This window comes from Galeopterus variegatus, unplaced genomic scaffold (assembly GCF_000696425.1).
Source record: "Galeopterus variegatus unplaced genomic scaffold, G_variegatus-3.0.2 Scaffold5277, whole genome shotgun sequence".
Classification (NCBI taxonomy): Eukaryota; Metazoa; Chordata; class Mammalia; order Dermoptera; family Cynocephalidae; genus Galeopterus; species Galeopterus variegatus.
Window position 1 is genome coordinate 65965 of NW_007731388.1, and position 15860 is coordinate 81824.

General features: G+C 44.4%; 1 protein-coding gene across 2 annotated transcripts in view; it reads left to right on the forward strand.

Annotated features, from left to right (window-relative positions):
* Positions 1-2222: 2222 nt before the first annotated feature.
* SV2B (synaptic vesicle glycoprotein 2B) overlaps positions 2223-15860 on the forward strand; it is an 84113-nt gene continuing 70475 nt past the window's right edge. For both annotated transcript variants that reach the window (XM_008589173.1, XM_008589174.1), the window contains exon 1: positions 2223-3027. In XM_008589173.1, the coding sequence (XP_008587395.1) occupies positions 2577-3027 (451 nt within the window). In that variant the 5' untranslated portion in view covers positions 2223-2576. The remainder of the gene's footprint in view (positions 3028-15860) is intronic.

Here is a 15860-nt window from a genome sequence, read left to right on the forward strand (position 1 = left end):
GTATATATACCACAGTTTCCTTATCCAGTCATCCATTGATGGATATTTAGGTTGGTTCCATGTCTTGGCTATTGTAAACAAAGCTGCGGTGAACATGGAAGTGCAGGTATCCCTTCAACATGATGATTTCCATTCCTCTGGGCATATACCCAGTTAGACTGGCTATAATAAAAAAGACAGTGAATAACAAATGCTGGCGAGGGTGTGGAGAGAAGGGAACACTCCTACAATGTTGGTGGGACTGTAAATTATTACAACCACTATGGAAAACAGTATGGAGGTTTCTCAAACAACTACAGATAATTCTTAGTAAATATTTCTTGCTGACTTATGGCATTGTTTCTCTAAGTGCAGTCCCCTGGATTCCCAGTGGTGTTTGTGGAAAATGCAGATATCCATACCCTACCCACACTCTGCAGGTTCAGTGTCTTTGGGGAGGGGTCCTGGGATTTGCATTTCTGATGAGCTTCCCATGCCCTGAGTGATCCTGGCTGTTTCTACGTTGGAGAATTGCTGGTGTCTGGCTTCCTCCCAGAAGGAGATGCATTCGGCTGTTTGAATCAGATGAGAGCAGGGCTAACACCTGTGCAGGGCTGAGGGTGAGGAAAGCCAGGTGGCAGGTGTGGGACAGAAGGTCCAGGGTGGACTGTGGTTGGGAGGAGGAGTCCAGCAACCATGGTGAGGACAAGCGTGTCCAGTCCATTGTGAGGTGACATCTGCTGAGCGTGGTGAAAGGCCACTGGATTTCAGGTTTGGCACGGTGGCCCATAAAGGTTGATGGCATGTGCACTGTTGGCAGGTGGGTTGAACTGGGGAGTGGGTTTCTGGCAGTCCTGATGTGTAGAGATCTGAGTGTCCATCCCTGTCAGAGGGTCTGGCAGCTGGGGAGAGTTAGAGAGAAATAGGAGTTATAAAAGGGACCTGGCTTCTACCCGGAGGGGCTGCTCAGTGAGGTGGGGCCTCAGAGCCACTTGGGGAGGTGTGTGAATATTCAGATTTCTCAGCTCAAAACAGCCTTTCTGCATGCTCTGGGAATCTGTATTTTCAAAGTACTCCAGGTGATCAGAACAGCATTTGGGAAACATGAAGGCCTTGGACAGACCTAGCTTTAGGACCCGTGAACCTTGCATTGAACCTTAGTATGTGACCTTGATCACGTCCTAACCCATTCTGAGCTACGGTTTCTTTATCTGTAAGATGAAGATACAAATACTTGGTTTTTAAATTATTGTTGTGAGAGTGAGGGATACGGGATGTGGTACACTTGGCGCATTTCCTGGTACATGGTAGGCATCATTAAATGGTGGCTCTAAACCTTGTGAGACCTGAGATTCTAGGTGGTGATTAGGGGATGATGATAGTCCACTGAGCGTAGGAGTTAACGGAGGGACTCAGTGATTGGAGCTGAGATATAAGACAGGGCCTTGGCTCTAGACAATACTCGCTCCTGGTTTCCAGAGTTGAATATATAAAAAAAAAAAGTGGCAGTAATGTCAAGGCTTAAATAGTATTTACCGTCTATGTAGTATTGATATCCCCATTTTACAGATGAGAAAATTGCGGCTCAGAAAGACATGTGCACAGTCACATGACCATTATGCGGCAGAATTGAGTTTCAGACACAAGCTATCTGTCTCTGGGTATCCTGCCCCCTGTTCCTGCCCATTTAAACCAAATGGCCTTCAAACTACAATGCTGAGTCTCAAAAGTAAACTACGCCTTGGGAAGAATGGTGTGGGATATTTCTTTGACATACGTTTCTAGATGTAAAATTGTACAGCCACTTCATAACAATGTTAGAAAAGCTGGCATTTTCATAACAAAAACTGAGCTGTAATAAGCCACTGTTGCCAATGTCTTGATACATTCTAACAAAAATTTGTAACACAAAATTTTTTTATATTGAAAATCTCTTGACCACTTTATATTTTATTCTTGGGTGAGATTTGACCTGTTTCCTGGGTTAATCAGAGCTTCAAAGGGCCTCTCTGACCACTGCTCGTTCTCCCTTATCCGTCAGTCTCCCTGATCCAGTCCTCATTCAGTTGTTATGAATTCAAATGTCTAATCAAGATTTCCTCCACCCTACACATGAAGCATCGTCCTTACCAAATACATTGATTTAATTCTGAGAGTATTCTGACAGGATTCAGCCTTTTGTAACCTTCTTCTCTGTCCCTTCTCTCTTCTCTCAGGGCATAACTTTCAGTAGTAGAACAAATCAGGCCAGCAAGCAAGCTCGTTCCTTGTCAAGGAAAGTGGCTGGATCCATATCTAATCAATGCTTCCCAGCACAACTCTTCTGGGTCACTGAAGGACACGAGACCAGAGTTGAAACTTTTTAAAGACTTCCAAAAGACATTGAATGCAGGATACTTAGGTTGCTTTTGCACAAATCTCATTGATTTGAGAGACAAAGGGGAAGGAAACAGGTGTGACTTCCACCCAAGAAGTCATACGAACGTATTCCACATTTAAACCACATAATGGGTGATGGTTATTGAAACAGTCCAAACCTCCACCACAGAGCAAGGGATATAGCTCAAGAGGCAACCAGACTGTCCTGAAACCAAGGAATGGATGACTACAGGTACCAGGACAACTATGGGGGCTATGCCCCCAGTGATGGCTATTACCGTGGCAATGAGTCCAACCCCGAGGAGGATGCTCAGAGTGATGTCACAGAAGGCCATGATGAGGAAGACGAGATCTACGAGGGCGAGTACCAGGGCATCCCTCACCCAGACGACGTCAAGGTCAAGAAGGCCAAGACGGCGCCCACCAGGGCAGACGGACTTCGGGGCCAGGCAGACCTGATGGCTGAGAGGATGGAAGATGAGGAGCAGCTGGCCCACCAGTATGAGACCATCATCGATGAGTGTGGCCATGGGCGCTTCCAGTGGACCCTCTTTTTCGTCTTGGGTTTGGCTCTGATGGCCGACGGGGTGGAGGTGTTCGTGGTGAGTTTTGCCCTGCCCAGTGCAGAGAAGGACATGTGTCTGTCCAGTTCCAAGAAAGGAATGCTTGGTAAGTGGAAATTTCCAACAATCATTCTCTGTGGCATTAAAAATATGAAAGGGAAAACAAGTAAAATTTACATAGTACCTGTCACTGTTAGGTATTTTAAATATAGCACAATGTATCCATTTTTAAGGTACTTTTATCTCAGAGAAATCAATGGGCTTAAGTTTACGCAGCTAGAAAGTATTGAAGCTTGGATTCCTCTTCAGGTCTGTCTCATTTCTGAGCTCCTGTTTGTTTTCCAAACCTTGTTGACTTCTTGAGAGTCAGATTTCTCTCTTTTTCATGTTCAAATGATAAATACATTCTTGGAGTGGCAGGCTGGAGGCCTCTTCCACTCAGTCCTTCTCTCTGTGTCTTTCCAGAATTGGACAGCATCTGCTCCTGGTTTCTCTTGTACATAAGTGCTAGTGGGCTGAATGCCCATGTGCCTGGGGAACGAGCGAGGGGCTTGGGCACACCCATGGAGCCCTGCAGGCTGTGGGGAACCATGCTGCGGCACAGATGGATTCTGCAGAATAGAGGACCAGCTCTGCCGATCATTTCTGATATTAGCACCATCAGAGCCAAGCATCAGATATCAGGCTTGAGGGAGGGAAGATTTTGTGAAGTTAGAGAGAGGATGGGCACAAATAAGTGTGGTGTAGAAGAGATTCACCATCATATAGACAAGGGCTTATCTTGGTCACCAAATGTCCTGCAAAACATATCCATGCTGACTAATCAATTGGCCGTGCAACTGATCATTCAGCAAACAGGCGGTTATTGGGAACTTACTATGAGTCAAGTTTTCCTCCAAGACCAAGACATACTTATGGCCCTCAAGAGCTCAAAGTCTATCTAGCAACTTAGCTCATGTATTCAACAAATATTTATTGCTTGCCTATAATGTGTTAGTCTCTGTGCATAGGCCCTGGGGAGAAAATAGTCCCTTTCTCTTGAAGAATTTGCATATAGTTGGACAGGCAGACATTAACAAACAGAATTATCTAGTTACTATAGGGACAAGCACTGTGAAATATGCTGTGTGATTCTAATCCTCAGTACTTGCTTTAGAGCAGGAGTTGGCCAACATTTCTGTAAAGGCCCAGATAGCAAATATTTTAGATTTTGCAGGCCCAGATGATCTCTGTCACAGCTACTCAGCTCTACTGCTGTAGCACAAAAGCAGCCATAGACAACATGTAAACAAATGGGTATGACTGTGTTTTAATTAAACTTTATTTACAAAAAGTCAGTGGGCCAGATTTATCCTGTGGGTACAGTTTGCTGGGCCCCTGATTGAGAACCAGTATAAAAAGATTTGGGATATAAAGTAAAGAAAACATCTGCAGAAAGAATTTTCTCTGGGGGCTTTAAAAAACTGTTTTAAACATTCATGCATAACTAAAGAGCCATTTAAAATGATTAGAACTGTGTCAGATATGACCATTAAAGAACCAGAAGAGACTGAGTATGTATGAACAGGAGAAATGACTTGAGAAACGAGGATATCATCTAGAGTTTTTAAGCACCAAAAGAATTTTAGTACAGTTCTTTTTTATATTAAAATATTCCGCCAGCTGCCTTTAAGTATGAATGGCAGATTTTTTTAAGAAGGGCAAAAACAAACAAAAACCGCAAACAAAACCAAATCATCCCCAACTGATCGAAACATTTCCAAGACATTAATTTGTTTTGTGGTATTCCCATCTGAAACCCTGGGTTGCTGCTAGTCCAAATAGGCAATGTCAGTAATGATTTCATGCCCTGCTGGTCTCTCTGGCACCATTAACAGAGGTCTGCCCAGAAACCTCATTAACAGAGCTGCAGTATGGTCGCAGCTCCTGCTGGCTCCCAGGGCAAACGCTGGGAGTCGAGGGAATGAGGTCCTAGGCTGGACAGCCCACGTGTGCAATTTTGCTTTCAGCGTTTGCCAAGAAGATGCTATGACTCAACCCAAGAGGAGCAGGCAGACCACCTGAGCAGAGCTGGACTTCCTGTGTATTGTGGAGTCCCCTTTGTGGTCAAGCAAATGAATGTCTAACTGGATCCAGAGATGTGGATGATTTGAGGGTCTTGCAAGGCCAGCATTTCCACATGCTTCTCTGTGATTTGGTTTCTTTGTCTGCAAAATGGAGATAACAGTGGTATCTACTTCATAGGGTTTTTTTTGTGAGGATTAAATGAGTTTACTGCGCTTAATGTGGCTAAAACAGTGTCTGCACATAATAGCTGCTCAAGATATTTTAGTTATTGTGGATTGCAGTTGTTATTGTTACTGACTTGCTTGATAATGATGGACCCTCAAATTCAGGACCAGATTTTCTCAGGTGACAATGCACATTTCTTTCAGCCAAAAATTTTTATTGTAGATTTTTAAAGTCAAGCTACCCTACCTTAGCTGGTGAAAAGGTGCTTTGTGTTTGTGTTTGAGTGCTAACCCTGTTCTTTCTCTCTTTCCTCTTCTCTTTGTTTTAAATGATACCATACCAGACAGCCACCAAAAAAAAAAAAAAAAAAAAAAAAAAAAAAAAAAAAGAAAAGAAAAAAAAAGGATTGAAAAACAGATTTTAAAAAAAGGAATCTTGACTCCTACTTTATGTCCCAGGTAAAGAATTCAGTAAGAGAATGCCTGACCCTGAAATTCAGGTCTCAAATCATAGAATATTTTGTTATTTTCTTCCTGGAAATGAATGAGGCAGTTCAAAAAATAAAAGAAGTGTCCCTTGGCCAGATGGCAAAAATATCTGAGTACTGCTGTGCTATTTTTCTGGGCTTTTAGAAAGATGAAAGTTTGCTTCTTTCAAGCGTTGTGTCTTAGCGGATTCCTCATCTAGAACTGTCTCACCTGGGGAAGAAAACGTTCTGTGAGCATGTTGTTAGCACTGAAGGCTCAGCCGTATCCAGTGGTTGCTCCCCTTCAAGATAAGGATTATGCATTTGTTTGTTAATTAAACTCTCCATCCACTCTTTTTTTAAAAAAGTACAGAACGTTACCACGTGCCTGGTACTCTTCTGGTCTACAGCAATAGAAGGTAGACAGAGTCCTGACACTCAGTGAATTTTATTCTAATGGTGGAAATAGAGATCACACAAGAAATATAATAACAAGCAGCACAATACAGTCTGTGCAATGCCACATTCAATCTTATCACTTTTATTCAGACAGGAAGGAAACAAAGACAGTGTAAGGGACAGAGCCTGAGACTGGGGGGGTTCTAGTTAGGTGACTTGTTTTTGCACCTGCTCTACTATTTAGTGGTTGTGCGACCTTGGGTTGCTCTGAAGGCGTCTTTCTGAGGTTCTGTTATTTTAGGTGGTTGATGAATGAATCCATGTTTCTTTTATCATCCTTTCATGTGATGTTTATGTGATTTCTGGGTATGGGTAAAAAAAAATATGGCTTTAAAGGCAGGGAGTTCAGGGTTACCTGGCATGATAAACTATTTGGTTCTTTCAAATGACGTAGAATTGGTGGCATCTCAGAGCCTTGTTTCCCTGCTGCTAGGATGACACTTAATATTGGTGATATATAAGACCAACTAATACCATCCTTCTCTGCCAGCATTTGATAAATTGACATCAAAGTTTTTCCATAACTGTAAAAAAANCACTTAATATTGGTGATATATAAGACCAACTAATACCATCCTTCTCTGCCAACATTTGATAAATTGACATCAAAGTTTTTCCATAACTGTAAAAAAAAGCTCTTTAACCTGAAACAGTGGGTTATTCCCTGCACTCATGCTGACCAAAAGAAAGAGAGTTCCACTTTTAGGCCAGAGTTCTTTTTTGCCTGCAAGTTTTGATTTCTTGGAAGGGTCTAGTCACTTTGTGTGTATTTTATTGGCTGTTAGTTTTTCCTGTCATCTGCAGTGGGAAGACTCAGGGAGTCCTATGCTTTAGACAGTGATTTAGAACCTAACAGGGGACCCTGGGGCTTGGTGTCTGTGCCAGCTATAGAGAGGACACAGAACAATGTCAGATGGGGCAGACCCATTAGAATAAATTGCGAGCTGAATTTCCATAGCAGCTCGGAGATGGATGTGTTACTCTGAGCTCATGAAAGATTATTCTTTCATTGTTTTATATGCAAATTCTGGCTGAGCATCAGGGCAGAACTTGTGATTTCTGAGCCACTTTTTCTTAGCCCTGAAATAAGAGAGTCAGTTCCTGAAAGGAGGGCGACTCATCTGGAACAAAATATGTGCTTGGTAAATACTTACTCATGATGAGGAATTTTCGTATATTCCTTTTCGTGTTTGATTTATATCAGTTGTTCTCATTTATATTGTTTAGGTCACAGGATTCTTTAGAATTAAATGAAAGCCAAGGACTCCCTTAACAGAGCCTACATGGATCGCCACGTCTGAGTGTGGACTTGATTCCACAGTCGATGGAGAGCTGTTTAATGGGGGGCTATTAGGTGCCTTTGAGGAAGGAGGCAATACGATGGACCTGTGGATTAGGATGACCACTACCCCAGTGATTCTGGTACTGGGAGTGGTTCTAGAGGAGCGGAATCTTGAGGATGAGTATTCTGAATTAGTTCTGGGGTTTCTGCAATTGGCTCTCTAATCTGATTAGATTTAAAGACACTGTTGACTCTGTTTTCAGTAGTGAAGAGCACACTGATAGTCCATGTTGTGATGTGGTGATAAAGATACATAAAATATCATCACTAGATCCTCCTAATCAAACGTAAGAGGCAGGGATCTGGGTGATCATGTATATGATACTTTAAACATTTTTGTCAAAGTAATGAGTATAATGAGATTGGTTGGCTGCTCCCAATGTCACTGGACAAAGTGGGGAAAGAAAAAGATGAATTCAGAGATTCAACATTGGCTGCTCCCAATGTCACTGGACAAAGTGGGGAAAGAAAAAGATGAATTCAGAGATTCAAATTCCCAGCTCAAGTGCTGCATAAATGACTTGAAAGCTTCTATGTCTGCTCTGAAAGGGATCCTTATCTCCTGAGATGCTGAAAACCCAAACCCAGCATCTCACCCTAAGAGTGGCTGAATTATAATGCAAATTGAATTCCCAACCTTACAGGATGTCTGCTATTAAAGTGGAGGCACTGACTGGGAAGGAATGGGATCCTGACAGCTGGCATGGGGATGTGTGGGAAGACTCTGATGAAATTGGCGACATTGAGCTCCTAAATTCTGATGAATCTTCCTTGCCAATATAAGCAGCCTCTCCACTTGGGGGAGAGACAGAGGGAGGGAGGGTGGGAGAGAGACAGAGATAGAGATAGAGATAGAGATAGAGATAGAGGACTGAGAGAGAGAGAGAGAGAAACAACAGAGGATGGCTCTGAGCTCCTAGGGTTGTTGGGAGAATTAAATGAACTTGCCCATTCTAACCGTCAAATTCAGGATTTGTACACAGAAGTTGCTCAGTCAATACTCACCCTGCTCTGCCGATCTAGCTGCAAAACCTGATGTTTTAGCTTCTCACTTGTTTTAACTTTGGTTAGGACAAGGATGTCTCAGTACCTTGTGTCTACATTGCTTGCAGAACATATCCTTTGGCTTTCAAAGGCTTTAAGGAGTTTTTTTTTTTTTTTTCCTCCACAGTTATACGCACAGTCCTTGAGACCTTGAAAAATAAAAGATGTTTGATAACTATTGATTTACTAATTGTTGGAATAAAAATGTGTTATTTATTTATTTATATTGATCCCCCTATATCTATATTTGTATGTGGTCCCACCATGGAAAACTTCACCTGGAATAAAAAAGACTCATAAGTCTCTTGGTGCACAAACATTTCATAATGTTTGAAAATATGACCTTCCAGACCATGGAGAACACAACAGGAATGAATAGAAATAATCTTAAGTAAACTGGCATATTTACCAGGAATGGAGGTGGAAGTTGCAAAGTCTGGTGTGGGCTGAAAATATGTAAGTAGCTCATTCCCTGTCCAAGTATATGCAAGCTTTACTGGCCTAATCAAGGGGGTGTAGACAAAGATCTTTTACAGAATCACAATGGACTTTGTTCTGGTTATCTATTATTACACATCAAACAAACAAACATGTACTCTCTGTAGAACCAAACCCCTCTGCACCATTCACTTTGCTCATGAATCTGCAGCCTGGGCCGACATCTGGCCTCTGCTCCACTTGGTTTCACCCAGGGCAGCTGGAAGGTGGGGGCTAGAATCATTGGAAGGCTCAGTCACGCACATGTCTGGTGCCCAAGCTGGGAAGACACAGACAGCTGGGGGCTCCTTTTGGGCATCTCTGTGCATCTTTGTGTGGTCTCTACTTGTAATCTTTCCAATGTAGCAGCTTCAAGGTAGCTTGGGGCTTCCATGGTGCAGATCCTGAGAGAGAAAGACAAGCAGAAGCCAAATTGCCTTTTGTGACCTAGCCTCAGAAGTCAAGCAGTGTTATCTTCTTGCACTCTGTTGAGGCAGTCATAAAGTCATGTTCAATTTCAAGGAGACAGGAAATAGGTTCCATCTCCTGGAGGGGGGATGACAAGGTTCTGGAGAGCAGGTGGGACTTGAAATATTGCTGAGCCATTTTTGTCCAAGTACAGTCAGCTAGTTACTTTCTTTTGAACCAGTCCTCTGTGTGGCCCCTCTCAATAGCATGTGCTAGAGACATTTTGGTTTGGATAATTCCTTGATCTGGCCGGCTGTCCTGTGCATTGTAGGATATTTAGCAGCATCTCTGGTCTCTATCCACTAGATGCCCATAGCACCCTGCTCCTGGTTGTGACAACCAAACATGTCTCCAGATATTGCCAAATGTCCCTTGGGGGTCAAAATCACTTTTAACCGAGAACCACTGCTCTTGATGAGCATTCTCAACCCTGGCTGCCCATAAGAATCAAGAATTGTTAAAGAAATACAGGTCCTGCTCTAGAATAATTAAGTCTGAATTTGTACAGGTGAGGCTTGTGCATATGCATTTTTAAACAGCTCCCTAGTGATTCTATTGTATAGCCAGGGTAAGAACCAGGTAGTCTACACAGAGATTCTGTGTCAGTAGGAGCTGCTGAGATGTCAGGGTTTTTGCTTACGGTGCTCTATAGGTGTAGGAACTACCCCCCAAATGGCTTCTTCCTGTGTTTGCCATGATGGTTGGGATATTCGCACATACCCTGGCAGCATGAAACAATGGAGTTGCACTGGAAAATCATGTACAGTACTTTACAGATTTCCAAAGGTTTTCCCGGTCACTCTTATTCATTCTTCAGATGACCCTGTGAGATGGGCAGAGTGATTGTCCCTGTTTACGTGGTGAGGAAAGTGTTACTTGGAGACCACAAGTGATGAGTGCTGGGCTCCAGTTCCTAATGCAGTTTCCTTGTCCAGTGTTGCCACGTATGTCATTGTAGGTTTCTTTATATTAATGGTGCTGGAAGCTTAAGAGTCAGTCATTGCCCAGTGCCTACCTCTTTCACCTTTCTTCTAATGTAAAAACAGGCTCGTTGATGACCAAGTCCCTCCCCTCACGGAGCTGACATTTTAGTGGAGAAACAGACAGTTACCAAGACGGTGCCCCCGACTTCCAGTCCCCCACTGGCAGGAGTGAAGGGGACTCCAGCACTCCATATACTTTCACTAGGTCCCCCAATATTTCTTTCTCCCCCACACGACCAGCCTTACCACCAAAATCAGGACTAATTTCATTATGTTCTCCATCTCTGCGTGCCAGTCACCCGAGAGGCCCGCGTCTCCAGGGCATCGCTCATTACCCACGCTTTCATCCCCAAACAGCACAGTGCACCCACGTTCCCCTACTTTGGTGCACCCACTTTCCCCTACCTTTTTCCTTTCCTCGTGAGCTTTTCTCTTAACGTCATTTACCTTTTTGCTGTAACTGAGGCTCGTTCTCCTTTGAGGAGTGCACCCACGTTCCCCTACTTTTTCCCCTTCCTCTTGAGCTTTTCTCTTAACGTCATTTACCTTTTTGCTGTAACTGAGGCTCGTTCTCCTTTGAGGACATCTGTAGCCCTGTGGTCTCAGATGGAGGCTTTCTCTCTCACACCCGCACGCGGGTACCACCGCCCCTCCGTACTCTTCACTGGCATTTCCAGGCCGCTCTCCCTCTCGTATCACTAAAACATCCCATGTTTGGATCCCTTGGCATCGGAGTGCAGCACTTAGCCCACGTTCTTGTAGTCATCTACCGACCCCTGGGTCGTGATCTCTTGTTCCCTGAGGCTTGTAATTCCAAGTACACTGTCACATTCCAACAGTATTTCTGTTATAGTTCTTGCTGATTTCAATATCCTGATCTTTTCCTTCCCTAAAGTCCTCTCAACAGCCTTTTAATCTGTCTCTTCTCACCCTCTGGTCCTCACCACGTTCTTCACTGAACTTACATGCATGGACCATGATCATAATTGCTCCCTACGTACGCCATCAATTTTCCTGCTGCTCCCTTAGTTTGTCCCCAGTTCTGGTTACGTCCCTGTCACCAGCCTGTCCTTGCACGCTGTAGCTGGGCGTGGCTGGGGAGGAACGCGGTGTTGCCCATTGGCCTCGCTAGGTTTGTGGCCGAGAACCTCAAGGGGCCCTTCGTGCTGCTGGCCGTCATCCTTCGTTTCCTCGGTCCAGTCACTCTCCCACTGTCCTTGATGACAACTTCGTACCGTAGTTGTCACTATTCTCCAGTCCCCCATCTCCTCCTCATCTTCACCCTCAGGCTAGTGAGCTTGGTTTCTCTTTCACTGAGAACAGAAACAACCAGAGAAGAACCTCCACGGCTCCTACCACCGCTGCTTCCTCGTTGTCTCTGTGCTCCCCCCTCATCCCTGCGGGCCCTGGGGAGAGGTAAGGCTCATCTGCCCCCTCGCCTCCCGTCCTCGCTCCTCCCCAGGACGTGGCTTCTGTAACGCTCGGCTTCCTCCCCCTCATCGCGCTCGCTCCTTCCCCGCCATCATGCCCATCAGCACACCAACAGGATGCGCTTTTCTTCAGTCTTGCCCCGCACATGTCTTTTCCACTCCCTTGTCAGTAAAACTCACTGGATGCAGCTCCTCACTACCCATTCTCACTTGAACCCTCTCTGAGCAGGACTTAGTCCCCGCCACTTCAGATACTTGCTCTTGTCTAGGTCACTAGTGGCCTCCGCTTGCTCAGTCCAGGGGTCAGATTTCAGTCCTCAGCTGTCCTGTCTTGACCTGTGTGCCCCAACTGTGGCCGCTGACCATTCCCTCCACCTGATGCACTTTCTTTAAGGGACTTCTTGGCTGCCACTTTCCCCAGCTGTCCTGCTGTCCCATGGGCCACTCCTTCTCATTCTCTATTGCTGGGTTCTTTTTGTCATCCTGACCTTTAAACATTGGAATAAGTCAGTGCTCAGCCCTTGAATCTCTTCTTCATTGCTACCCACTCCTTTTGGAATCTTATTCTGCCTCTGCTTTAAATACCATCCTTCCTCTTGACACTGCCTTTGAAATACACCCAGAATCCAGTCGTTTCTTACCAGTACCCCTGCTACCTACCATCCTGGCCCAAGTTATCAACATCCCTCACTCGGATACGTGTAACTGCCTTCTCACTGGTCTTTACGGTTCCACCTGTTGGAGAGAGAGGCCAGTGTGGGTGGATGGTCAGGGAAGGCCTCTTGGAGCTTAGGCCTGAAGTATGAGAAGGAGCCAGCCATGCAAAGATCTGAACAAAGAACATTCTGCGTAGAAAGAAGAGCAGTGGAAAACCTCTGAGGTGAGAAAGAGCATAGAGCATCAATATCCAGGGGCTACTCAATACCTGACCAAAAGGTAAATACAGAATTAGGAGTAATTGTCCTAGGAATGAAAAAATTAAGAGATTTGACCTGTGAGATATTTGTTATTAAAAAATGTGAATATTCACTTTCCTGACATGCTATTAAACCTGCACAATTCATACACATCACACAGAGTTCTTAAATAGTGGGTGAAAATAATTGTTTGGCAAGTAGAGTGTTTTAAAAGCAGAGAGTTTTATTTGACAATTCATATTTCTGGCTCTTCTGAAACCACAGGACTAGGGTCTATCATCAATAATGCAGCGATTGGCTGAAGTCAGGGGGTAGCTGCTCCCTTAAAATGAGCGTGTATCCCCAGTTTTCCACAGTCCCCACCACTCCCTGTTGAGGATGCCTGGCCAGCTTCACCCATTGTTCTTGCCTGCCTGGCCCTTGGAGGCATGTGATTTTGCAACCCTGGGGTCAGGAGGTGCAAAGATTGAATCAGTGAGGATATTTGAAAGGATTCACAAGATTCCACTGAGCCTACTCATGGGAGGCTTCTATTCAAAGGCAAAAGATACCTGGAGCAAGAAAAAGAGAGTGTAGGCAAGCCCTGGGGACCCGGGAGATGTCCAGGCACAAGCTCCCCTTGTGCTTCTTATTCACACCTGGACCTGACTCCAGATTGAACCACTGAGGTCTGTGTAAGAAATCTTCACTTTAGAGGCGCTCAAGGCAGGAGTACCCAGAGGGGCTTTCCTAGTCAGCCACGTTGACTGAACAGTTATGCTGTTAAAAACCACCAGTAAACAAACTGGCCCTAGGGGTCACCAGGGAAGTTTTAGACTTTAAATAGCATATCACAAACCCCACTGCCCTTATCTTGGCCAAGAGTCAGAGCCAGATATCCAGGTGTCTCCAGAGATAAAGATAGATCATTTCTAGCTATAAATCAGCTCTATCCTAACACAGGAAATAATGCCCTTTGAAGAAAAGGCAGCCTGTTCAGAGTCATTGTACCTAAAAGGAATCTAAGTTCTTGAAGGACTGAGGGGACACAGGTTGGGAGCTTGATTTCTGCCAGTAACCAGCCTCGTCACCTTCTGATCTCTTTCTGTAAAGCTTAATCCTGCCTCCCCCATCACCTTCCACACATCCCCCAACTATCTGCTTGTTCTAAAACAGCCAAGCTCAGCTCCCACCCTCTTTCCAGCCACCAGCTTGCCAGAGCTCTAGCTCTGTCTCTTCTCTGGCCCCTGCCCTACTCCACGCCTACCCTTGTCTCTACCTCTTTATTTCTTCTAAATTGCGAGCTTTCTGAATGCAGAGGACTGGGATTTATTTATCCCTATGCCCCTAATCCCAGACTCACTGACTTGCAGAGAATGGAACTTAGCAAATTTCAGTCTGAAGACTTTGGTTCCCTTTGTTGATCATCTATCATCTATTCCTGTCTCAGCTTCTAGCTCTCAGTTGCACTCCACGATTGGTCCCACTGTGATTCCCCTGGACTGCTCCTATAGCTCAGTGGACACATTGTTCCACCCTCTAGAAATGACCGCAATGGTACCCACAACTTGGCCCTAAGTGAGATGAATGAGGCATTGCTGGGTCTCATTGGATAATTATCATAACTGAGGAAGAAGAAGACTCTTCACCTCATGTTCCTCATCTGTTAAATGAGGATATTAATACTTCCCTCACAAGGTTGGAACGCCAAATTCAAGTCACTATATGTATCACCTAGCATAGTACCCAGCATTGGACGGCAGGGACTCAGCAGATGCTAGCTCCTTTGTCCCTTCCTTTCTCCTCTACACATTTGTTTCCAAGTATCTTATGTGCCATTTAGGAAAGAGTTCCAACTTCCCGTAGCATGAGAAAGTTAACCTGCTTTTGAAGATTCATTTGCTTTAGTTTATTGCACACATAAAGGACTAGAAAAATCCACCATGGTAACTCCAGATTGGTTTCCACTAGACAACTTGTTAAAGACAAACCTTTTCTGTGCCAAGTATCTAGACCCAAAAGAAAGTGTTCACTCATCCAGAAGTTTTCAAGCTTCCAGATTCCATATAAACAAAACCCCTGGCTAACTTACCGAATGATCTGGTTTCATGGGGTGTGAAGACAGATATCCTGATGTTCTTCCTTTTTTTAATGCCAAAGTGAGAATTCTCTGAGGGACTCCGATGTATGTTAAGCCTTTATCACATTTACCGCCTGTGGATCTGTGAATCCCAGACCTTGTCTGAGAGAATATTGTTCTTCAAAAAGGTATATTTGATTGGATAATAAAATTATGAAACAAAGATGATGGGAATTATCTGTTAGTTGGGATATGCTGATTTTTATCTCTGTAAAGCATATGCATACAGTCAAATAAAATTTGAGTGGTTTCAGGAAAAGGGAGCTCAGAGTCCTCCCAGGATAATGAATACGTTTAATTTCTATGTGTTCAAGCTACAAAGAGTTAAGATAGCTTCTTCGTCCTTGATTAATTGCTAAATAAAGAAGATCATCCACGTAGGGGCCTCTTCTCTCATGTCACCATGAGCCTGTGCAGTCTGATCGCACATCTTCTCATCCTGTTCTCTCTGGTGCTGAGAGGGAATATGCTGTGTGGACAGAAAAGCATCTCTAGAGCTGGTGAGAGGTTTGTGATATGTGCCAGCTCTCTGGAAGAAAATTTGGCATTGTGTCTCAAGGACCACAAACTTGTTGATCCCTTTTGACCTCATGATTTCATTTCTTGGAATCTATTTCAAGCAAATAACCGGAAATGCAGACAGGGACATAAGCACAAAGATGTACTTCGCTGAGTTGTTTATTAAGTGGAAAAACCAGACTATGGGACTTCTAATCAGAGTGGTCTCGGGCCGGCCCGGTGGCGCACTGCTACAGTGCGCCGCTTGGGAAGCGCAGCGGCTCTCCCGCCGAGGGTTCGGATCCCACATACAGACCGGCTGCTCACTGGCTGAGCGAGGTGCGGGAGCGACGCCGAGGGTTGTGATCCCGTTGCCGGTCCCGGTCCGGTGCGGGTGTGACACTGAGGGTTGCGATCCATTGCTGGTCACAAAAAAAAAAAAGACAAAAAAGACAAAAAAAAAAAAAAAAAAAAAAAAAAAAAAAAAAAAAAAAAAAAAAAAAA